Here is a 24,379-nt window from a genome sequence, read left to right as displayed (position 1 = left end):
GACACCAGAGGGCAGTGTGTGGCCAGGCTGGAGGCCACAGCCCTGGTCCAGGACAATAGTAGGATGGGGGCCATGCATGGATCTGGAGGAGTCTGTGATGAAGCCAGGAGAGAAGGCTTCCACCCAGCCCTAAAGTGTTTAGGGCTGGCCTCCTGTGTGTCAGGTGAAGGTTTCTACTCACAGACCTTCAAGTAAACTGACACAAGAAGAAGGGGGAGAGATCGGAGCTGGGGGAGCCTAGCTTCCTTCTCATTGGAGTCAGAGCCAGAGATTCCACCCTCCCCCCACACCTCCCCAATCAAAGGCCCCCAACTGCTGCCCAGACGGGAAGGGAGTCTCTTCCTGTATGTTTCCTGGAGCGGGTTTGGATAGGAGCAGGAAAGGCCTCACCCTGGGAGGAAGGAGGAGAGGGATGTGGCCTTCAGGTGGGAGGGGCCAGTGTGTGTGTGTGTGTGTGTGTGTGTGCACATCCATGCACCTCTTGTTCTTTCTCTTGTTCTCAAGTGAAAAGAGCAGGGGGGGGGGGAGCGGGGACCTGGTTTCTGCCCAGAGCTGAGGGCCTGTGGAGTGGCCAGGACTGCATAGGAAGCCCACAGGCTGGGAAGGGATGGGAAGGAGACGGTATACACACACAAAAAGATTTATTTCGAAGATTACATGACAGAGCCTGTGCCCCCACCCCACCTGACTCCCATTCCCACCGAGTTCAGGGCCTGCTGTTGGGGTGAAGGAGAGGAGTGGGAAGGGAGGGGAGGGAACCACTGGGAGAGGCACTAAGGTCTGAGCTAGGGGAGAGGAGCTGGTGGACCTAGCCCTGGGCCTCCCGGTCCTTGCTCCGCCACACCACCAGGGTGACAAGGAAGGGGATGAGGCAGATGGGGGCTATGATCATGGCCAGGAGCACGTCCTCCGGAGGGTCGAAGAGGGTGGACTGAAGCAGGGAGCAGTTGGCAAAGTGCATCTGGTGAGTCTGAAAGATGACCCTCTCTGCCCAGGGGTTGGGGAAGCCCAGGCCAAACTCATCCGCATTGCGTTCTAAACAGTCTCGAAGTAGGCTGTAAGGCCTGGGGTAGAAAGAACTCCAGTGAGGGAAGGCCTGGGCTCAGAGAGAGGGGTGCCCCACACTCCCTCCAGGGCCATGTGGAAGAGAACCCCCAGACGTGCCCCTACCTGCTAATCATGCCCCAGTCACACCAGTCCTTTTCAAGGGAGTCCATATACGACTTGTAGTCCAGCCAGCAAAGTTGGATGTTTGCCTCATACTTCTGCACCCTCTGCCCTGTGGGCACAAATTCAGGGCATCAACCACATCCCTGCCCTCGACCTCCCCACCCTCTACTCGGCTTAGCACGGGCACAGACAACTCCCTCTGGCTGAGGCGATGTCCCTGCCACAGGGGCTTCTCACCATTTGTAAGTGCTGTGTGTGTGTGTGTGTGTGTGTGTGTGAGAGAGAGAGAGAGAGAGAGAGAGAGAGAGAGAGAGAGACCCCAACCACAAGGAGGAGGGGGAGGGACAGAGGGAGTTTAGTTGGGGCTGGGCCCTGCTTTGTGGTTGGAGAGCCTGCCTGTGCTCCTTGGCCCCGTCACCCTCCCACAGCACCTGATCACCCACCTTCGGATTCCAAGCTGCCAGGGGTAGTTAGAGGCTGTGCCAGGGACTCCTGGGGCTTCAGGACAGCTGTGGGCAGAAATGGGAGCTGGAGGTGGGGTGGCCGGATGGGAGCAGGGGAGCCTGGAGGGGAGGGATTAGAGGCCAAGCCCCCGGGAAGACAAAGACGACTGGGGGCCCACGGGCGTCCCGGTGCCCATGAAGAAAAGGGCCCCTCCCAGTCTCCCCCCACTCTCGTCCAGGCCACCAGAGCCCACTCCCGCCACCCCAGCCCCACGCCTCCCAAGACCTCGCTCTCTCCCCACGGGGCCAAGTGGGAAGCCCCCCGCGCCCGTCCGCGGTCCCGGGGTCTTCCGCCCGCGCCCCCGGCCCCCGGCCCGTCCAGGCGGCTCCCACGCTGGGGCCTCCGGCCGGCCCGGGGCGCGCGCTCACCGCCCAGCAGCAGGAGGAGGCGGAGCGCGGCCGGCCGCCCGGCGCTGGTCCCGGGGAGCCGCGGGCGAAGGGCGGCGCGCCCCGCGCGGAGCGAGGCCATGGCGCGGCGACCGGGCGGCGAGGGGACGAGGCGAGGAGCGGCGCTGGCCGGCCCGGGCGGGGCGCCTATATGCCCGGCCCGAGCCGCAGGAAGCCGCGCCGCTTCCTCGGAGGGGCTGGGACCGCGGCCACGTGGGGGGCGGGGGCCGCGGCTGGAGGGGGAGTCGCGGCCGCACCCGGCCTGGCGCCCGCGCGCCCCCTCCCTGCTCCCAGCCACGCTGGGGGCTGGACAGCTCCCCGCCGCACCCCGGAAGCCGGGTCCCTCCCCCCGAGCTCCCCGGGGCTCGCCCAGCATCCACCACCCGACGCGAGTCTCCCCTTTCTTCGGAGGGCGGGGGCGGGGCGCGAGCCGCCCCCCGGGACCCGGAGAGGAGGGAGGGGCTGGGGGCGCAGAGGCCTCTGGACGTCGCGGGTGTCCAGGGCCGTGGGGGAAGGGGCGCCTGGAGCTGGGCCAGGCAGGCGGTTCGAAGATGCTCTTGGGGCGGCGGGATCACCCACGGAGCGCAGCCTGCTTGCCAAGGCCGGCCGGGCCTGATGGGCGACGGCCTGGGGAGAGGCGAGGGGTGCCAAAGTCCGAGCGCCCGCCCTTCAGGGTATCTCTCCCGGGGGCGCCTGGGTTCCCAAACCGAACCGACCCGAAGGGGGCTGGGAGGGAGCAAGGCAAGGTGTGCACATTGCTGGGAAGGAGGCTGGAGGGTCACCACGAGGCAGGATAGGTGTAGCGGGTATTCGTTGGGTTGAGAATCGCAAAGCCAACAGTTCAAAACCACCAGCGGCTCCTCGGCAGACAGAGGAGGCTCTCCAAGGTGGTCAAGAGTTCGTCTCAGAAACCCACAGGGGCAGCGTCCTCTTGGGTCCGGTTGGACCCGATCTCAGGGAGTGAGTTCGGGAGGACTGTGGTTGCACTACAAGGCCAAGGTTGGGAGAAAGAAGCAGGGCGGAGGCAGGGACTATATACCCCGTTTGTTTTTTAAAAATCATTTTATTGGAGTCGCTTACAGCTCTTACCACAATCCATCCATCCATCCATCCATCCATCCATCCATCCATCCATCCATCCATCCATCCATCCATCCATCCATCCATTGTGTCAAGTACATTTGTACACATGTTGCCATCATTATTTTCGAAACATTTTCTTTCTACTTGAGCCCTTGGTATCTGCTCATTTCCACTTTTCTCCCCCCTCCCTCATGAACTCTTGATACATTTTAAAGAATCATTTTATTGGGGGCTCGTACAACTCTTATCACCATCCATGCATTGTGTCAAGCACATTTGTACATATGCTGCCAAACCCTTGATAATTTTTTTTGCCAAACCCTTGATAATTTGTAAATTATTATTTTCATGTAGAGACCTCGTGTATGTGGGTGCGTATCATTTTCTCCATCTCACAGAGGAAGAAACAAGCTCAGGGGCAGAGTCCCCAGCTTGAGGTTGGAAGCTCTGGGGCCTAATCCTGCCTCACTGCCCCCCAGTGCCTTACCTCCAGGACTCTTGTCTGTGGAATGCCAGTTTCTTTGAGCCTCCACCAAGGATCATTTCTTCCTGCGCGGAAATGCTGAAGTCAGTGCTGGGCTTCCCATGCGTCACTGCCCCACCCTCAGCACTGCTGCCATGTGTGAGCCCATTGTAGCAGCCACACTCCTGCACACTGAGAGTTCCAAGCGTGACGGCCTTCTCCAGTGACCGGTCCCTCCTGATAACGTGTCCAAAGTACAGCAGACAGTGTCACCATCCTGGGGCAGTCCGATGGTCTCCTGGTGGCTTTCATGTTGCTGTGATGTTGGGAACGATGCCGCTGTATTTAAAGCCAAACTCAGGAGCATGAAGCGCGTGAAAGGACATTACATTTGCTCACCAGATGCTAGTGTCCCTGCTTTCCTGAGCGCTTTCCCTAAGGTCTCACTGCTTTGGAAGCAGCGAGGTTGAACGGGGTGGGGATGGGGTGAGGGGTGGGTAGGGGCCTGGCTTCTGCTCCACCACAGCTTCCTTTGTGTCCTGGCCAGCACTTCATGAGCCTGGAGCATTGGAGGAAGCCAGGAGCAGGGATGGTCATGATGTTGAACTCCCAGACACAGCTGTCAGCACTGAACTTTCCTAAATTACTCCCAGACACTGACCCTTGGAGTCAGCTCCTGCTGTTGTCCCAGTTTGCCGATTGCTTCCCACCACAAATTATCATTCTTCTCTGCTCTCTCTTAGAATCTTCATCTCAGGCTCAGGCTCTCAAAGTGTGACCAATGATAACCGATTATCTTCCTCCACGGAAGTGGCACTGTCTTTACCCAGAGGGAGGGGGGTGGGGTACCCAGCTGTTCAGAGGGAGAAAGATGGCTGTAGTATAGTAATGTATAGTCTCAGAAACTTGATGTCGGGTCTCTGTGGGCCAGAACTGGTTCCTCCATGGCAGGGTCTGTCATTTCTTTTAGCGAGGCAGCCAGAGGGTGGTCCACTAGACATTAACCACCAGGCCTTCCTGTTGAGGGGCATCTACTGCAATGGTCAACCGTCTGCTATGATTCCCTGTGATCAAGAGGGTGATCTCTGGGTAATAAGATGGGAGGAGGCAGCCACGGTGGGCAAAAAGCAAAACTAACTTTGTCCACTGGGCTAAAGCCAGAAGGACCTCATCCTAGGGTGCAGTTTGCTTGGGGATGGGGGTCAAGATTGAGGCTGAGGAAGTAAATGTGAGATTTGAAATAGGGCAGCGTGGTTTGATGGGTAAACAAGAAACGTTGGTTAGTACTCCAAAGACAGGTCCTATCTCTTGTCTTGTTGGCCCTCAAGATGTTAATATCTAAAATGCCCGTAGAAGCTCAAAGGAAAGCTGAGGTGATTTGGTCGGAAGTGTTAGCCTGCGGTTAGGGTTAAGTTTGCGTGGTGACATGGTGACTTCCGAAGGAGAGCTTGTAGAGGCATTCCTGAACTTGGGAGCAGAGGCCTCTAGTTGGAGAATCAGGGGATCTCTCCTCTTCCTGATTTCTCTTCTCCCTCTTTTCCATAACAGTCAGATGTCTTCATCAGCTGCAGAGGGAGGGTCATTTACAGGAGTCCTTCGCAGCTGCTCGGGTGACTGGAGGCCTCACCTTCCTCCTCTTAAGCCGCTATAGCAGGTTGTCCCATGATCCACAGCAATGTTCAGGGAAGGATTTCCTTAGGGTCCGAGATGGACCATCTCTAGGACCATTGCTATGTTTGTGATGGATATTGATAGATGACATGGTTCAGATCCAACTCAACGGCACCTCATAGCGATTAGTAGAGAGTGGTAGCCAACAAGAGCATGGGTTGCCTCAGTAGCTGCCACAATGGGCTCAAGCACAAGGCACGACGTGAGGATGTCGCCCGGGGAAGGGTCTCATTCTGTTGTGTGCAGGGTCGATATGGGTTGGAACCAACCCAATAGCACTTCACAACAACTACTACTTCTTTACCAGTCGGGATGTCCTTCTCCAGGGACTGGTCTCTCCTGACAACACGTCCAAAGGACGCGAGATCAAGCCTCGCCATCCTCGCCTCTAAGGCACTTTCTGACGATACTTCTTGCAAGACGGATTTTTCTGTCGGCAGTCCAGGGTACTTTTAATATTCTTCACCAGCACCATAATTCAAACATACCAATTCTTCTTCTAGCTTCCTTTTTTTAAAAACACAGTTTTATTGGCATACAATTCCCACGTCATACAATGCAATAGTTCAAGGCATAAAGAAGAGTTGTACAATCCTATTGTTCTTTTTATGAGTCCTATCGAGTCATTTTCTTTTTTAAAAAACATTTTATTAGGGGCTCATACAACTCTTATCACAATCCATACATATACATACATCAATTGTATAAAGCACATCCGTATATTCTTTGCCCTCATCATTTTCAAAGCATTTGCTCTCCACTTAAGCCCTTTGCATCAGGTCCTCTCTTTTTTCCCCTCCCTCCCTGCTCCCCTCTCTCTCATGAGCCCTTGATAATTTATAAATTATTATTTAGTTCTATCTTCCTTATCCAGTGTCCAACTTTTGCATGCAAGGGTTCATGAGGGAGGGGGAAATGAGGAGCTGACGCCAGGGGCTTAGGTGGAGAGCAAGTATTTTGAGAATGACGAGGGCAACGAATGTGCAAATGTGCTTTACACGATTGATGTATGTATGGATTGTGATAAGAGTTGTATGAGCCCCCAATAAAATGATTTTTTAAATGTGTCTGACTCTTTTATTGTATGCTCTCTCCTATTTCTCCTATCCACTGTCTCTTCACTGTAATCTGTAAATGTTATCACGGCACAGTTGTGCCTACTGGCCCTTTGGTTGTTGGAGGTTGGCTTCCTTTGACAGATGTGTCGCTCCCAGCAGGCGAATCATATCATTTTCTGATTCAAAACTGTCAATACCAGTCCATTCCAGTTCACTCGCTCCTAGACACAGATCTTTATGGGTTCCATTTCCTTTTCTTTTTTTTTTGTACTAAATTGTTTTTAATCTATTTACTGAGATCTGGATCTATAACCATGCCAATAGAAATAAAATTTCAATGAAAAATAAATGTCCATCCCTTTGTTTTATGATTTGGTTAAGACCCAGAAACTATGATTTCATTGTTTTAATAGAAGGTTTAATTCTGGAAAATCAAAGCAACCTCATTATGTTCATGTTTCACAATTAACTCATAATATATAAATCCAAATTGTAACTTGGCTCAATAGAAGCATAATAATGGGCATACCACCATTTCCTATTTGATGACTTCCACTACCCCTAGATTCATACCTCATACATGCCACGGTCCAAATATTAGTAGACTGGTTGGAGCTGAGTCTTCTCCATTTGAGTAGTACCTTCCCGGCAAATGGTCTCAAAGTCTTTCCACCCACGGGGTTTCCTCAATTCAGGTCGTGAGATTGACTTTATTTTGAGAAGGCAGCCCTTCCTCGGTCACGTTCTGAGTGCCTTCTGTCTGGAGGCGCCATCTTCCAGCACTCTGACAATGCCCTGCTGCTGTCCACCAGGCCATCAGGGTCTGACAGCGTTTCAGTGCTCTGCACAAGGTTTTCAGAGGCCAAAACGGACAGCCGATTCCTCCTTCATAGGCTGTTCTGAGTCAGGAAGCCCTGCTGAAGCCTGTTCACTTGGGGCGAGCCTGCCGGTGTCTGCGATACACGAGCCCCCACGGTAGGACAAGCTGGCAGACAAACAGTGTCTGTATATTCCCATAACCTCTACATATTTAAGCCAGATTGAAAGGTCTAAATCACGCTCAGCTATATATTAGCTGTAAATTATTTAAACAAGACAGAAAACTTTAGACTGCCATTTCTCTCACTCTCCTCCCCACAGTTGTTGAACTTTTAAGAAAAATAGAAGGAGGATCTAATATGCCTATTGTCTGGAGATTTTTCTTAATGTCTCGAGTATCCTTCCATGATATTACATGTAGGTGGGTCTTTTGCCTTCTCACGGAGCGTGTTGTCGTTAGTCGCTGGGATTGTTTTTAGTTTTGTTTTTTTTTTATACACCCGGTGGGGTCTAATCCTTTGTTGTTGCTGTTTGGTGCCATGAAGTCATTAACGACGCATCGTAACCCATGTCCCGCGCTGTCCTCACGACTGTTCCCGGGTTTGAGGCCTTGCCGCAGCCACTGGGTCAGTCTATCTCATCAAGGGTCTTCCTTTCTTTCGCTGTCCCTCCGCTTAACGGAGCATGAAGTCCTGGCCTCTCCTGACACGATGTCCAAAGTGCGTGAGACGAACTCTCGCCGTCCTCCTCCCTGGAAGGAGCGTTCTGGCGGTACCTCTTCTGAGACGGATCTGTGGGTTCTTCTGGCCGTCCACGGTGCTTTCCAGTCTCTCCACCGGCACTACAAGCAAATGCATCGATTCGCCTTGCCCTTGGCTCGTCCTTATTCAAAGTCCACCGTTCACACGCACAGGAAGCAACGGCAAACGCCGTGGCTTGGGACAGAAGCCACCTTATGTCCAGGTTTTGCGGCCTTTGCAGATCTCTCTTTCCTCTGCCACCACCCACTGCAGTGTTTGGGAATAGAGGCCCACACGCTGGGCCACTTGGCCACTCTCCCCAGATTTCTGGCCCTACCTTAGTGATCCTCCCTGGGCAGGGGATCCTCCTGTCAAGTAAATCGCCTTTTGGTTGTATGCCAGGAGCCATCCCGCTGGCAGGCAGCCGAGGGAGAAGTGATGAGACCCTGGGCAGTGTTTGCAAGCTTCCCTCCTGTTAGGGATCGGAGGATGCTCACCCCCCACCCCCCAAAAAAGTGTTATAGATTCTGACCTTTGTGCCTATGATTATAGTCCCACTTGAGAATGGGCTGTATTTTTATGTGAATGAGGCAGGGTGAGTGTCGGGTCTATCTTGAACCCATCTCTTTTTAAGCTAGCAAAGCAGAGCTCAGGGAGAGAGAAGCCAAGCCACAGGAAGCCTGGCAAGGACCAGAAGCTCAAAGCACCAAGAACCTTCCTCCAGAGCCAACAGAGAGAGAAAATCTTCCTCCAGAGCCTGCCATCTGAAGTCGGATTTCTGGGGGAGGAAGATGAGGCGTTCAGCTCCCGTCAAGATTTATAATGTCTAATATTAATGCAAGAATGAAGGAAATGTTCTAAAATGTATAGCAGTGATAAATAGACCAGCATCTTTACTATATTTAAACCGTTCAATTGTATTGTGATACTTGAATTATATGTTGATGAAACTGCTTTTAAAAAAAAGATGTACAGTCTCAGAAACCCATGGGGACAGTTGTAATCTGCCCTGCAGGGGAGCTATGAGTCAGAATCGGCTTGACAACAGCGAGGACACTGAGAAAATAACTTGCTGTTTGTTAGGTCATCTACTTGTAGTATTTCCATCACAGCAGCTAAGATAAATAAGACATCCCTAAAATCTAAAACAGCCTGGAGGGCTGGGGGGTATACAGTACTGCAAGTCCCCTACCCCTTGCGAACTCTACACAGGCAGCCTGGTGCTGGCCTCTTCCCCAGCTGCCTGCAAACAAACACGCCGAGTACAGGGCATGTGCAGGAGAGGCTGGATCAAGGAAGCCAGAAATCCTGGCTGGGAAAGACAGATCTTTGCAAATAAGAAGGGAGACAGACTTCTTCAGAGGGAAAGCAAGCCCGCAGGGAGAATAAGAGGAGGGAGCCAGCTGGCCAAGGGAGGGGAGGCAAAAGGGCAGGGACAGCCACTCCGTGGCTCTAGATTGCCAGAAGGGAGGAGGAGCCCGACTGCTTCCCAGCAGCAAGACTGGTTCCTGGAGGAAACTTTGGTCGCTGGCTTGGTCAGAAGCAGAGAAATTGGCCAAGTCATATTCCTCATTGACCCCTAGAGCTGTCACTTATTGAATGAACATTGGCACAGTGCATTCTTTTGAAAGCCCCCCCTAACACAAGAGCAGAATGATCTTCTCCAGGGGCGAGATGAGGAAACCGGATCAGGGCATTCAAGTGATTTGCCCAACGTCCCAAAGTTCGTCCCAAAGTTAGGTATTGGCATAGCCAGGACTTGAACCTACATCTGCTTGGCTAGTAAGGTTCACTTTTTAACCACCCTGACTCATCACGTCCCTCTCCCTCCAGATTGATTCCTTGCTGTGTCTTGAACGGAGGCGAGAAGGATGGAGAGCCTCTTCCAGAACCAGGCTGAGCCTTCTGTGCCTGCGCTGGCTGGACCATGACATCACCACAGTGTGGCCTGTTTTCCGGGAAAGACCCAAGGCCAGGTTCACAAGAATGACACTCAGCTAGCATGGCGGAAGAGGATCATGGCCAAATGACCACAGCACACGCCCAGTCATGCTGAGAACACGGCTGGTCCCTCAGCACCGAGGGCTGACTCAGAGTTGCTGTCAGGACCCAATAGCAGATGCCAGTGTTGCTTTCACGCTCCTGGGCCGGGCCGTGTGGCCTGTGTCTGTCCTGTGAAGCCCTTGTCCCCCCTCCTAGCATCCCAGGAGGCCAGATGTGCTACAACGCTGGCTGACCGAGCTCTGCATGTCCAGTGCTTCACACAAATGGTTTTGTTTTAAATGCATACCTCGATTAAATTAGGTGCCAAAGGAGCCCATTTTGCAGATGAAAATAAACGGAGGCCAAGGTCACACAACTAGTCTTGTTGGAGCCTGGATGTGGATCCCAGGTCTGTTTGATGCTGAAGCCTGAACCTTGCACCTCTGCTCCACACATATTTGGCGGCAGTCAAATGGGCGGACAGAATCAAACTGGGAGTCATGCAGGTGGCCAACAAACACATGAAGAACTGCTTGCCCGTCGCTCGCCACTGCTGCTGCGGCTCGATGCATACACTTGGCTCCAACTTATCACCGCCCCCTGTGCAACGCTGCCCGGTCCGGGGCCATCTGCCCCATTGTTGCTGTGTCCGAGCCCGTGGTGGCACCCGTGGTGCCCATGCACCCGCTGAGGGGCTTAGCCTCTAGAGAGATGCACATCAAAGAGATGTCATCTTCTTCCAGCCTTCATGGCAAAACTTAAACAAACAAACAAAACCAGAAAACATCAACTGCTGGTGAGGGAGTCGGGAACTGGAACTCTCATACCCTGCTGGCGGGCACATTCCTACCCGGCAAAATGGTGCCACCACCGTGGGACATGGTCTCACATGTCCTTAAAGATGGGAAAGAGAGATATCGACCAGGTGACTTCGCAATCCCACTACTTGGTATATCGCCTAGAGCAATAAGCACACCTGTATTCATCGAAGCACTAGGTACAACGGAAAGACGATGGAAACAGTGATCGATGTAGAACCACCCCCGCCCCACATAACACGAACAACCAAAATGTGGGTGAAGGGAGGCAGCAGACAGTGTTATGAACATCATAAAAATTTATAATTTACCAGGGGGCCATGAGGGTGGGAGCATGGAGTAGGAGGGGAAAAAGAGGAGCTGATACCAAGGGCTCAAGCAGAAAGAAAATGTTTTGAAAGTGATGATGGTCACAAATGTGCTTGATACAATGGATGTATAGATTGTGTTCAGAGCTGTAAGAACCCCCCAATAAAAAGATTTATTAATAATAAATTTTTACGGACAGTGGAGAAGTGGGTGAAGGGAGACACCAGATGGTGTAAGATATGATAAAATAATAATAATTTATGAATTATCAAGGGTTCATGGGGGAAGGAGAGCGGGAAGGGAGGGGAAAAAATGAGGAGCTGATGCCAAGGGCTCAAGTAGAAAGCAAGTGTTTTGAGAACTGTCCCTGTGAGTTTCCAAGACTGTCGCTCTTGACAGGAATAGAAAGCCTCAGGGAGAGGCTGGTAGTTTCAACGGGCTTGAATCGCTGCCTTTTTTTGGGGGGGTGGGGGTTGGGTGTTAGCTGCTGAGTACGAAACTTCTGTGCCATCAGGACTCCTTATTGAGCTCACAAACAATGCTTAGTATTAATTATTTTGCTTCAATAGTCAAGAGCACGCCCTTTGAGGTCAGTCCGGCCTGGGTTTGAATCCCAGCTCCATCGCTTATCGAGCTGTCTGTGACTGACCTGCAAGTCGCTTCACTCATCTGCAAAGTGGGAGGGATAGTGTCTCTCTCCCCAAGCAGTGCGAAGAATGTATATAAAGCCCCGGGATCCATTCCTGCCGCTAGGAAGCATGCAGTGAATAATATTTCCTATTATAACATGAGTATATCTCATCGTGACCTTATAGGACAGGGTAGAACTGCCCCTGTGAGTGTCCGAGACTGTAACTGTTTATGGGAGTAGAAAGCCCGGTCGGTCTCCCCCAGGGTGGCTTGTGGTTTTGAACTGAGGACCTTGAGGATTACACATAAGGAGCCACCAGGGCTCCTTTCGACTCGATGGCAGTGAGTTTGGGTTCTTGTGACAATATATGGTGCATATCATTATGACAGCTATATTTCCAAGCTATTCTGGCATCATTCTAGTTTTATGAATTCTCACAAACTTCCTTATACAATACTTCTTTTCATGGAAAAAAATAAGACTGGAGTCAGGCAGGTGAGCACGAGGCTTGAAATCCACCTCGGCTACTTACAAGCCATACAGCCACGGTCAATACTGTCACAGTCTCTCAGCCTGGATGTCCTTCTCTATAAAAGACCGACCTTCCTACCACCCATCCACCTCCCTCCCTCCTTCCCTCCCTCCCATCCATCCGCTGACCCACCTCCCATCTTGTGGGGATTACATGAAATATTCCCAGTGCAATGTCTAGTGACGATGGGCAATCTATGGATTCTGAGGCTTATTCTTGCTCCTTTTCATAAAGTATCCTGGACGTAATCTGCAGATGGCTTGTCTTGTGGGTGGTGTGCTCTCTTGCTTCCTAGGGATGTCTGTAGCTCGGTACCCCAGTATAGCCACGCATCACACCGTGGGGCCCTGTTGATAAAGGAGGGGAAGTCATGGACAGATCCGAGGGGAACTCGCCTTTCCTGTCTGGGTAAGATTCGTTTGTCTCTCACACGGGCTGTTCCCTGCTGATACGGGGTCTGTCGAGTGTCCAGCTTTGATTGGCGTCTTTCAAACAGAGGAACTAAGGAGCCCCTTGACTCTCAGCAACTGTTTCCTTCTAGACTTGCAGACTAGAGTCTCAAACACATCGCCCTTGCTGGCGCCACTGGTGAAAGCAGAAAGCCCTGGAGAGAATCCAGAATCATGATGTCAGAGCCAGAAAGCCCCAGAGAAGGGGGGACGTAGAGTTGACTGGCTCACGGCACGGGGGTTTGGAGGTCAGATGGATCGGGCTCCAGTCCTGGCCATCCCACTGCCCAGCTGGGTGCCCCTGGGTAAGTTCTGGAAGCTCCAGTTTCTTGAGGTGTAAGACACGTATGGGAATATGGCTGCCTTTCTAGGAGGGCTGTGTACAACACTTAGCACAGCGCCCGGCACGTGGCGAGGCTGGGTAGGTCAAGGCGGTCATTATTAGTGTTTTCCTCGTTCTGCTGTCCTGTTGGAGACCCTGACGGCCAGCGAGGAAGCACAGGTCATTAGCTGTCCACTCAAATCAGGGTCACTCCCCAGGAAGGGCTTTGCCAAAGGCACGTCCTGCGGCGATCAAGGCTGCGCAGAGCGAGGTGGGCGGCCCTCCCCTAGCTATGGGCTTGCAGCTTCCAGAGTGTGTACACCTCAAGGCATGAATCCCACCCAAGTGCACCCCACCCCTCAAATGGTAAATCCCTTCCTGCTGGACTGATTGATTTGGGCAGTAAAAAATAAAATTAAAGAGGCCTTTTCTAATTCTTTGGCTCGGAGGCTGAGTTTCCATGTGGAGCACCGGTGGACAAGAGTGTATTGTGGGGCTGTCCTTCCTTGCTGAAGGCATTGCTTTCATCGCTGAGCAACCAGGGGTCAGGAGCTAAGTGCTTAGGGTGGACAGCTGGGTGTTTTGAGATCAGGGGACAAAGTGTCCAAGAGTGGAGAAGCATTAGAAACGGAGCCAGGCTCCCAGGCGAGGCACCGTGCAGACCTTGACGTGCTTTGGAGCTCCTCCGCGGCTCAGTGTCCAGGGAGGGTTCTGGCGCTTGGGCTGGCTGCCTCCACCGGCTCAGTGTCCAGGGAGGGTTCTGGCGCTTGGGCTGGCTGCCTCCACCACCGCCCGGGCAGCAGCCCCAGGTTCCGGTGACCTTCCCGCAGGCTCGAAGCGGGTGCTTTGCTTTCTGGTTGTTTATTTGCTCAGGGTAGGGAGGCCTGTCCTTGCTTCTGGGTGGGAACTGGGGGAAGGGAAGGGGGTGGGCTGCTCCACTCCCATCTCCACAGCTGTGTTTACTCTTCCTGTCAGGGACTGTCTGGGGCCCAACTCTCAGGGGCTGCCTGGGTCTCTGCGTCCCCCATAGAGAATTGCTATTTGATGTCCCTGCAGCCGAGGGGTCATAACTCAAAGGCGGTTCATGTTGGGGGAGAGGAAGGAAGAGGCCGGGGAAACTGAATGCTGGGAGGCAGCACCTCCGCTCCTTTCTCCCCGCGGCTTGGGGACCCGTGGTTGACAAAAGAAGTCTCAGCACTCGCCCCTCCCAGAAGGCGCAGGACTGTGACAGTCAGTGCTCATGCCAGGACTGAAAGAAACCCTGCTTTGGAATGGGGATGTGAGCTTTCTTGGGAGCAGAGGGGGTTGGGGGTGGGGGGTGGGGGGCACGGGCTAGATTATTGGTGGAAAACTAGCACATTGAAAAGGATTTCAGAAAACGGACCCAGTAAATAAAGCCCCCCTTCTCCAGGGAGCGAGGTGAGCTGGTATTAATCAGTGACTGCACTCATGGCCGGACCCTCGGCCAAGCCTGGGAGAGTGGCTGCCAAGGCAGATCAGGCATTGGGTTTCAGAAATTAAACACATAATTTTATTTTTCCGCAACAGAGCACTCTCAGGGCAAAAAAGAGAGCCAACCCCGTTGGGCTTCTCAGCACACTTTGTCCAGTTTCTTTGGGCCCCAGAGGCCTCCAGCCTAGGATGAGCGAGGAGGAGTCCGAGTGATGAGTGACGCAGCTACGCCCTCTCCCCGGAGCTGCTTTGGGGTGTGGTCCAGAGGAGGGAGCAGGGATAATGGGCCTGTTTTGCCAAGGGCCAGCTGCTGACCACCGGCCAACCGTTTTTCTGCGAATTTACGGGACCAACACCCGAAGGGCTGGGAAAGAAGAGAGTGGCAAGGCCAGGCCGAGCCGGGCGACTGGCGCCATATGGGGCTCAGTCAACTGAGAAAGAGGAAAAACTTACTCTCTCCACCACAAGCCCAGAGGAATCACTGGCCAACGCATTTCCCCTCAGGACCTGAAGTTGATGGGTGACGTGGAAAAGCGCTTTCACAATCCTTTGGGAAACAGGGATGACAGAGCACTCGTCCAGCTTGGCACCAGGTGCTGTGGCCCCTAGGAGAGGCTGTGAAGTTGAGTAGAGACCCCCAAGGGCCTCAGGCTTCAGGAGGAGCTGGAGCCAGGGCAGGGTTGGACGACGGATGTAAAATATCCAAACCCTTCTACACTCCTTCCTTCCGACTTCCAAATACTTCTGTAATCATTGTTGTTAGTTGCTATGGAGTCGGCTCTGACGCCTGCTTGTGCTGAGCCAAAGGTTTCTCAAGGCTCAGATCCCTCAGAAGTGGGTCTTCAGGCCTGTCTCCCGAGGCGCCTCTGGGTAGATTTGAACTGCCAACCTTTTCACGGGTGCTAACCCGTGCCTTCCCAGGACTTGGATAAATATGCTTTCCGTGTTATCTTGACATTTCTTGGTATCCCTCCTCTTGACACAATCTCCTAAGGCAAGGTTGTCACTCCCATGGCTTCAGTTACCGTCAAAATGTTGACGATCACCAAGCTCTCAGCAGCCTCCCCTTAGATAACCCATATTCTCATTTTACCAGTTTGTTTCTAGAGTTCAAGGGTTCTCAAACTTGGCTACAAATTAAACTAACCTGGGATGCTTTTAAAACTCTGGAAGCCCAGGCTATTCCCCAGACCAGGTGAACAAACACTCGGGGTGTAGAAATCAGACATCAAACTCATGGCCATCAAGTCGATGCTGACTCCTGGCAACTGCTAGGACAAGACAGATCTACCCCTGGGAGCTGCTGAGACTGCCACTCTTGTTTAAAAAAAAATTTTATTAGCACTTCATCCACATGTCATCATTCGATCATTCACTATATCCAGAAGAGGTGTACAGTGTTCAATTGGATACCCAAACTTGGGGGGATAAAGGCATGAAGTGGTTGGCTTACAAACTTTCATAGGTGGGAGAACATATTCACAGGATTATAGGATTAAGGTGTAGGTGTTACTTAATTTCAATCATGAAGCTAAAGAATTATGTACAGGTGCCAGATTGGCAAGGGGTGGATTGAGGGAGTTAGTTTATTGTGCCAACCTGGCCGATAAACACATGTGGGGTTAATTGAAGGGCAGAGGGATAAAGGGCTCAGTGAACCTCGCCTTTCGAGTTCTCAGGTCTCTTACTTTGTGATGATCGGACGAGGGTGCAGCTGCCTTAGCCAGTTCCTGCTTCAGCTGGCAAGGCTCACTTCCTGCAAGACATCCCTAAGGAGAAGCCCCATGGACCTACCCCGATGCAGCCCTGGATGCTGGAGCAGCCATGTGGAGACCCCTGCCAGCACTGAGATGCTTACACATTCACTGATTCGGCTTTCCTCCTGCAGTTGGTGTCATTGCATCTGTTTTGTGAGATGGAGGAGGACTTTGTGGATTGGTGTTGGATATTTGGGTTAATGTGGGACTTGTGGGCTTGGGCAGCACTGGGTTGGGATGTTTTCTTGATGCACACTGAACTTTTATATAAAACTCTCTCTTATACATGTGAGTTTCTGTGGATTTGTTTCTCTAATGTACCCAGACTCACACAGGACTCCTCCATCAGACATCAGGATACAGTTTCCCCAGATGATTTCATCGTGCCTCAAATGAAGAATGAACGCTCCTTACAGGCCAGGATAGGGAGACTTCATCTCACATCCTTTGGACGAGTCGTCAGGAGAGCCTAGTCCCTGGAGAAGGACATTACGCTTGGTAGAGAGGTAACAAAAAAGAGGAAGGCCCTCGACTAGATGGATCGATAAAGTGACTGCCACAGTGGGCCAAAACAGAACACTTGTGAGGACGGAGCAGGACTGGGCAGTGTTTCACTCTGTGCACACGGTCAGAACGGACTCGATGGCACCTAACAACTAACAAACAATCTAGAAGAAAGGAACCCTGGTGAAAGCACTCCATTGCAAACCAGAAAGTCAGCAGTTCAAAACCAGCAGCCACTGAAAGGCAGGCGACGTGGTGTCTACTTCTGTAGAGGTTTAGAACCTTGGAGGCTCTCTGTCCTATAGGACCCCTACGGGTCAAAGTTGACAGGGTACCGGGCTTTACCTTGGATCTAGAAGGCAATGGAAATGGGAGCTGCAGGTTGGAAGGAATATTTATAATAATCCAGTAGCTGATGGAATGGCTTTGAGAAAAAAAAGCAATCAATTCCAAAGTCAAGGTTTCTGGGACCAGGGCCAAGACTCAAGATCTCGAATTCAGGGAGGTGCATTGAAAACTGTGTAAGAAAAAAAGAAAACTCTGTAAGACAAGACTTTTAACTTTTTTTATTATTAAATCCTTTTATTGGGGGCTTTTACATCGCTTATCACAATCCATACATTCATCCATGTGGTGAGCACATTTATACATATGCTGCCATCATCATTTTCAAAGCATTTTCTTTCTGCTTGGGGCCTGGATATTAGCTCATTTTCCCCTCCCTCACCCAACTGCCCTTCCTCCTTCATGAACTCTTGATAAGTTATAGATTTTTATTTTCATATCTTACACCGTCCTCTGTCGCCGTCCTTCACCCACTTTTCTGTTGTTTGTTCCCCTAGGAGGGGGTTATATGTCGATCCTTGTGCTCGATTCCCCCAGACTTTTAACTATTTTATGCCGGAACTGTCTAATATGTAAAACTAAATTCCATTCTACCTCCTTCATAGGGTGTGGTGAAGATTCCTAGAAAAAAATAGACATGAAAGGCGTTTGCAAGTATGTTGTTGGAGGCAGATGCAGGATATTTTGTATTTTAATTTTTTAACTATTTTGAAACAATTTGGGATTTACAACAGAGTTACAACTATAGCGCAGGAAGTTCATCTATCGATATCCTTCACCCAAGTTCCTCACATGTTAGCACTTTATGAAACCAGGGATTCTCCTTGATAAGATACTGTCAGCTAGTTCGCCGACCTTTTCCTAATCACTTGTATCTTTTCTGGACCAGGATTCAATCCGGGATCACAAACAACTTGGAGTTGTCCTGCCTCTGTTGTGTCCCCCAACCACCCTTTCTTTGTCCTCATGACCTTGTCACTTTCGTTGTTTTGTAGAGTGCTCCTCAAATTGGGTTTGGCTGATGTTTCCTTACGATTAAATTCAAGTTATGCATTTTGGGCACATGTACTACAGAGTGGTTTTGTATCCTCAGTGCCTCCTATTGGAAGGTACTTGATAAGCTCTCTTATAATCAGAGAGGTTAACTTTGATCGTTTGCTATTCTACCCTGTTAAGTTACTACTCACCCCCACCCCTGCTCCCTTTCTTTTCAGGTATCTTATGAGGAGATAGTTTGATACCAGGCTAAAAGCATTTTTTTAAAAAGTTTACGAGTTAAATTTTATTTATTAAACAGTAGAACTCGGTCCTGTCATTGTCTGTCTTGGAATTTAGTTGAGTGACATATAGTCTTCCCTCATCAACCATTTTTCATCGTACCCCAAATTTAAATCATTGGGTGACACTTTCTCCCCCCCCCCCATTTTACTAATTCATTTACTTATTATTTTATCAGGGGCTTATGCAACTCTTTTCATAATCCATACACACATCAAGCACATTTGTCCATTCGTTGCCCGCATCATTCTCAAAACATTTGCTCCCACGTAAGCCCCTGGCATCAGCTCCTCTGGGTGACACTTTTCATGTTTCTGAACATCTCTTAAATCTCTTGTTATCAAGTGTTTGCTTTTCCGATTTCTTTCCCCTCTGGGACTATGTTACCTAGGTGGCAGGTCTAGTGGATTTTCCTATCATGTGGGCTGCATGTCCCCATGGCAGCTGGTGATAGAAAGAGTGGCGTCAGATAAGGAAACAATATTCACTGGAATATTACCTTATCCTGAAGCCTCCCCCCCCCCCAATCACACATAGGAAACAGCGAATGTGAGTACAAGTCTTCTCTTGCTGTACAGAAGGTCAAAGAGACAAGTTTTACATAATCGCCTTTCCGGGGCATTCTACTTTTCAACACAGAAACATGTTGTCCATGCCGGCGTGGAGCAGGGAACCAGTGGAGAAGTCTGAGGGGCCGGCCCCAATCCCAACTATGTGGACACCTGCCCCTCCCCCCAGAAGAATTTATTTCAGAGGAAGGCACTGAATCTGCAGCTCCAGGAGAGGGACATGTGTGATCAGAGCACACGGGAGCAGATGAAGGGGGAGGAGGAGAGAGTGGAGCACATCCTGGCCCACCAGGCCTTGAGGACGATGACCCCAATTAAAGCAGCCAGTCCACAGAGAGGACCACATGGCCGTCCCCACTATAAGACACAACATCCCTCACTGACCCATAGTCCTACAGGGGACAACACTGGAGACACAGTGTGGGAATTGTGCCCAATCTGATCCTGCCACACCGAGGCAAAACACTAAGGGGGTGCAACAGAACAGCAAGGGAATGGAGCGGCAAGGCCCCTAGGGAATGCCAAAGGTGGACTTTGGGGCCAGAGCTCGGTGTCCAACAGATTGGACTGGAAAACACTCCTAAAGGCCAACAAACAGTCCTTGAACTAACTACAAGCTTTTCTTTCTTGTTGTGTTGGTTTTTTTTTGTCATTGGTTTGTTGTTATTGTATATTATTGCTTGGTTTTGTTCTGTCTTGTTTGTAGTGTGCATGTTATTATCTCTGCAGGTCTGTCTAAATAAGATAGGCTGCATGAACAGTCTGGAGGAGCAAACAACGGCCCCGACAGTTCCGAGGGGACATGGGAGACGGGGGAGGTGGGAGGAAAGGTAGTGGTGTTAACAAATCCAGGGACAAGGGAGCAACAAGTGATCCAAATCGGTGGTGAGGAGGGTGTAGGAGGCCTGGTAGGGTGTGATCAAGGGTAATGTAACCAAGAGGAATTACTGAAACCCAAATAAAGACTGAGCATGATAGTGGGACAAGAGGAAAGTCAAAGGAAATAGAGGAAAGAGCTAGGAGGCAAAGGACATTTATAGAGGTCTAAATAAAGGCATGTACATATACAAATATATTTATATATGAGGATGGGGAAATAGAACTATGTGCATATATTTATAGGTTTAGTATTAAGGTAGCAGAAGGACATTGGGCTTCCACTCAAGTACTCTCTCAATGCAAGAATACTTTCTTCTATTAAATTGGCATTCTGTGATGCTCACCTTCCCAACACAATCGCTGAAGACAAAGCAGGCGAATAAGTAAATGTGGTGAAGAAAGTGGATGGTGCCCGGCTATCCAAAGATATAGCATCTGGAGTCTTAAAGGCTTGAAGGTAAACAAGCGACCATCTAGCTCAGAAGCAGCAAAGCACACATGGAAGAAGTACACCAGCCTGGGTGATCACGAGGTGTCAAAGGGATCAGTTATCAGGCATCAAAGAACAAAAAAATCATATCATAGTGAATGAGGGGGAGTACATAGTGGACACCTAAAGCCCATTTGTAGGCAACTGGATATCCCCTTACAGAAGGGTCTTGGGGAAGAGATGAGCCAGTCAGGGTGTGATGTAGCAACGATGAAACATACAACTTTCCTCTTGTTCCTAAATGCTGCCCCCCCCACTATCATGATCCCAATTCTGCCTTACAAATCTGGCTATATCAGAGGATGCACACTGTTACAGATAGCAACTGGAAACACAGGGAATCCAGGGTGGATGATCCCTTCAGGACCAGTGGTGAGAGTGGCCACACTGGGAGGGTGGAGAGAGGATGGGTTGGAAAGGGGGAACTGATTACAAGGATCTACATATGACCTCCTCCCTGGGGGACGGACAACAGAAAAGTGGGTGAAGGGAGATGTCGGACAGTGCAAGCTATGACAAAATAATAATTTATGAATTATCAAGGGTTCGTGAAGGAGGGGCGAGTGAGGAGGGAGGGGAAAAAAGAGGAGCTGATGCCAGGGGCTTAGGTAGAAAGCAAATGTTTTGAAACTGATGAGGGCAAGGAATGTACAAATGTGTTTTACACAATTGATGTATGTATGGATTGTGATAAGAGTTGTATAAGCCCCTAATAAAGTGATTTTTTTTTTTAAAAAAGAAGTATGTTGTCTACAAAATCCCTTCAAAGTTACACCAGTCCCCAGTCCGATGCCAGGCTAAAATTTTGAATTTGGGTGATTAGGAGAAATATTGACTGAAATCGGGAAATTAGCTGTAAAGCAGGAAAAGTAATGTAGAGCTTCATAGTTGTAAAGGGGTTCTAGCAGTTCCTGGCTCGCTTGAAATATTGACATGAGACATGGCTGCCGCCAGGGAGTGAGGCTGCAGAGGATGCAACCACTAGATAAGGTCCAGGAGCAGCGAGGGTGCTCGGAGCCCTTCCTCTGCCCCGACAGTGCCACCTTGTTCACCGCCGGGCTCGCGCTGACTACCGGCGCCCGAGGACCAACGTGCGAAGGAAGCCAGGTGGCCGCGCCGACGGCCCACCGCGCACGCGCGGGGCGGAGGCTCGGGGGCGGGGCCGCGAGGCGGGGCGGAGGCTCGGGGGCGGGGCCGCAGGGCGGGGCGGGGCCAGGGCGCGGGGCGGGGCCAGGGCGCGCAGGCGTGCTGGCGGCAGGTCCCTGCGGCTCGGGATGGAGGGTGAGTGAGTAAACAAGCGCGGGCGGCGGGCGCGGGGCCCGGCCTGTGCGCCCGGCCGCCGCAGGCCCGCGGGAGGGAGAGGGCGAAGGGGTCCGGAAACGGAGGGGAAGCCGCGAGGGAGACGGCCTGGGTGTCCTCGGGTGCCGGACGCCCTGCCCGCGGCGAGGACTGCGGGGAAGGGGGCGCCGGGGTGGGGGCGCCCCGGCGGGGGCCGCGGCTGAGGGGACCGGGCGGCGAGCCCGGGAGGAGGAGCGGCGGGGGCGGGCCCGGCCCGGGGAATCCCGTTGGAGGCCGGTGGGCCGGTGGGCGGGGGCCGGGCGGCGGAGCCGGCGCAGGTGGGCGGGGGCGCGGCCGGGCCTGAGCGCGGGTCACCTCCCGGCCACCTGAGGCTGCCCCCGGGAGGGCCGAGGCGGGGGCTCCGCGGGCCCTGGCTGAGGGCGGGGGTCGTGGCAGTCAGGGGAGGGGGTGGCAGTGCGAGCAGGGCCGGGATTGGCGTGAGGCGAGCGAGGCGCCTTAGGGCGCAGGATTTAGAGGTGCGCACTCAGGGGGTTGTGCAGGTGCAGGCGAGGGAGCGCCTCCAGCCTGGCCTGGAAGAGGCTGCCCCCCTCCCCCGCCCGAGGTGGTCATCCCCCAATCCCTACCCACCCACCGCGAGTTCTCCTAAGCATCCCACTCGACGTGAACGCGCCTTGGAAGCAAAGGCAGAAGGCTCTAAGTGGGACAAACTTTTCATTCTATAAAAAGTGACTCTTGAATTGCTTCGAGGCCAGGGAGGGGGAAGGGATGGACGATTAAGGCTGGGTTTTGGAAATTTGGGGTGGTAAGTGGAGGAGTGTGTGTGTGTGTGTGTGTGTGTGTGTGTGTGTGTGTGTTTAGGAGCCAGAAGGTTTGAGCCAGCAGAGTGGACCAACTTTTTGGTTGTGTCCAAGGGTGACATGGAAAGCGTGGGTCACTTCCTCCACGTTGGCTGTCAGGATGTCTTTGAAGAAAACAATCCCCCCCCCCATCCAAAAAAAAAAAAAGTGTCCAACCTGAGAAGGTGCTCACTCCACTATTGGTTCCTGAGAGACCCTGTCTCTTCACCCTTGGAATCTCTAGCACTGGGAGGGTTTGACATCGATAAAAATGAGCTTCCTTACAAAGAATGTGTGTGAGGAAATAAGCACTGTTGTTGTTTTATAAACATGTTTGTAATGGAGGAAAAGACCATCTATACAAATGTAATCACACCATTGTTGCTGAGTGGGTGTAACACAGTGTGAATTATAACTCCCCAAGGGGGGGGTGCTTGTTTTATTCACACATGTACCCTAACCACCGAAAACCATTCCTGCCACAGCTCCAGACTGTGTGTGTGTGTTTGTTTTGAATGAGGGGAAGGGACACTGGGCACCAGGGCACTGAGACTAGGAGTCAGGAGCCCTAGATCTTGTCACTATCTGGTAGAGCACTATAGGCCAATGGGGAACTTGATGCTAAGGTCCAGCTTTCTCCCTGAGGTGTGAAGGACCTCTTCAATGGGGGGCTTCCTGTGCTCTAGTGTTCAAGGAAGCAGTGCTAAAATAAAGAAGCCTGGAATGAAAAGTGAATTTTTTATTCCCTCAAAGACTTTTGAAAAAAGCTTCCTACTGTGAATGAGGTGGGGGTTTCCTTATCAGATCATCATTGTCACATGCAATGATTTAAACAACTTAGCAACCCTCTCCCTGGCTTGCCCTGTTTCCATCCTCCTTTTCCCCCCATCTCCCTCTTTTTGAAGATTGTCTTAGTCCTTCACCCAAGTTAGCACCTAGCTACCCTAGTCTAGCCCATTGCTTCTCTGTCCTCCCTCCCCTGGTAACCAGCAAAGGCTTGTTTCTTCTTGCTTGTTGGGAAAGGCAACCGATTGTTAAAATGGTTATTAATTATTTTATTAGGGGCTCTTATAAGTCTTATAACCATCCGTCACTCAATTGTATTAAACACTCTTGTATATATGTTGCTATCAACATTTCCAAAACATTTTCTTTCTACTTGAGCCCTTGGTATCAGCTCCTCTTTTTACTGCCCCCCCCCTGAATCCTTCATCACTTATATATTATTATTGTTATTTGTATCTTATGCTGTCCGTTTTCCTCCTTCACCCACATTTCTGTTATTCATCCCCCTGGGGGGTGGGCTGTATATCCAACCTTGTGATGGGTTCTCCTCCCCCTTCCCCATCCTCCTACCTTCATGATATCCCTACTCCCACTACTGTTCCTGAGGGTTTTATCTGTCCTGAATTCAATGTGTCCAGAGCTCTTATCTGTACCAATGTGTGTACTCCCGTTAGCTGGATTTGTAAGGTAGAACTGGGTCATGGTGGTTGGGGGAGGAAGCATTCAGGAACTAGAGGAATGATGTGTGTTTTGTCGGTGCTATACTGCACCCTGGTTGAATCATCCCTTCCGTGTGACCGTTGTGTGACCGTTCTGTGAGGGGATGTCCAATTATCTACAGATGGGCTTTAGGTTTCCACTCCAACTCCCTCTCTTTTGCATCGATATAATTGCTTGTTATGGATCTTTTGATACCTCATCCTGTAGACACCTCACAATCACACAAACTGGTGTGCTTTTTCCATGTGGGATTATTTGCTTCCCTGCTAGATGGCTACCTGTTTAATTTCAAGACTGTAAGACCCCAGATGCTATATCTTTTGATAATTGGGCACCATCAGCTTTCTTTGCCACTTTTGCTTTTGCACCCATTTTGTCTTCAGTGATCCCGTCAGGAAGGTGAGTATCAAAGAGTGCCAGGTTATTAGAACAAAGTGTTCTTGTGTTTAGGGAGGCCTTGAGTAGAAGCTCAAATTCTATCTGCTATCTTAATACTTAATATATAAATATGTAAACATTGACCTCT

At 51.3% G+C, this 24,379-nt stretch overlaps 2 protein-coding genes across 3 annotated transcripts in view; one reads left to right on the top strand and one right to left on the bottom strand.

The window, feature by feature from the left end:
• Positions 1-624: 624 nt before the first annotated feature.
• RAMP2 (receptor activity modifying protein 2) lies at positions 625-2,424 on the bottom strand. Its single transcript, XM_075559376.1, has 4 exons — positions 2,043-2,424; positions 1,614-1,679; positions 1,171-1,279; positions 625-1,064 (listed from the first exon to the last, which is right to left on the bottom strand). Exons 1-4 carry the CDS (start codon positions 2,140-2,142, stop codon positions 809-811), a joined length of 531 nt encoding a protein of 176 aa, XP_075415491.1. The 5' UTR covers positions 2,143-2,424; the 3' UTR covers positions 625-808.
• A 19,002-nt stretch (positions 2,425-21,426) lies between these two features.
• EZH1 (enhancer of zeste 1 polycomb repressive complex 2 subunit) overlaps positions 21,427-24,379 on the top strand; it is a 29,573-nt gene continuing 26,620 nt past the window's right edge. For both annotated transcript variants that reach the window (XM_075561871.1, XM_075561870.1), the window contains exon 1: positions 21,427-21,493. The gene's annotated coding sequence lies outside the window, so the exon portion shown is untranslated. The remainder of the gene's footprint in view (positions 21,494-24,379) is intronic.

The sequence above is a fragment of the Tenrec ecaudatus genome, chromosome 10 (assembly GCF_050624435.1).
Source record: "Tenrec ecaudatus isolate mTenEca1 chromosome 10, mTenEca1.hap1, whole genome shotgun sequence".
Classification (NCBI taxonomy): Eukaryota; Metazoa; Chordata; class Mammalia; order Afrosoricida; family Tenrecidae; genus Tenrec; species Tenrec ecaudatus.
Note: the sequence above shows the minus strand (reverse complement) of the source record. Positions and strands in the feature narration are given on the sequence as shown.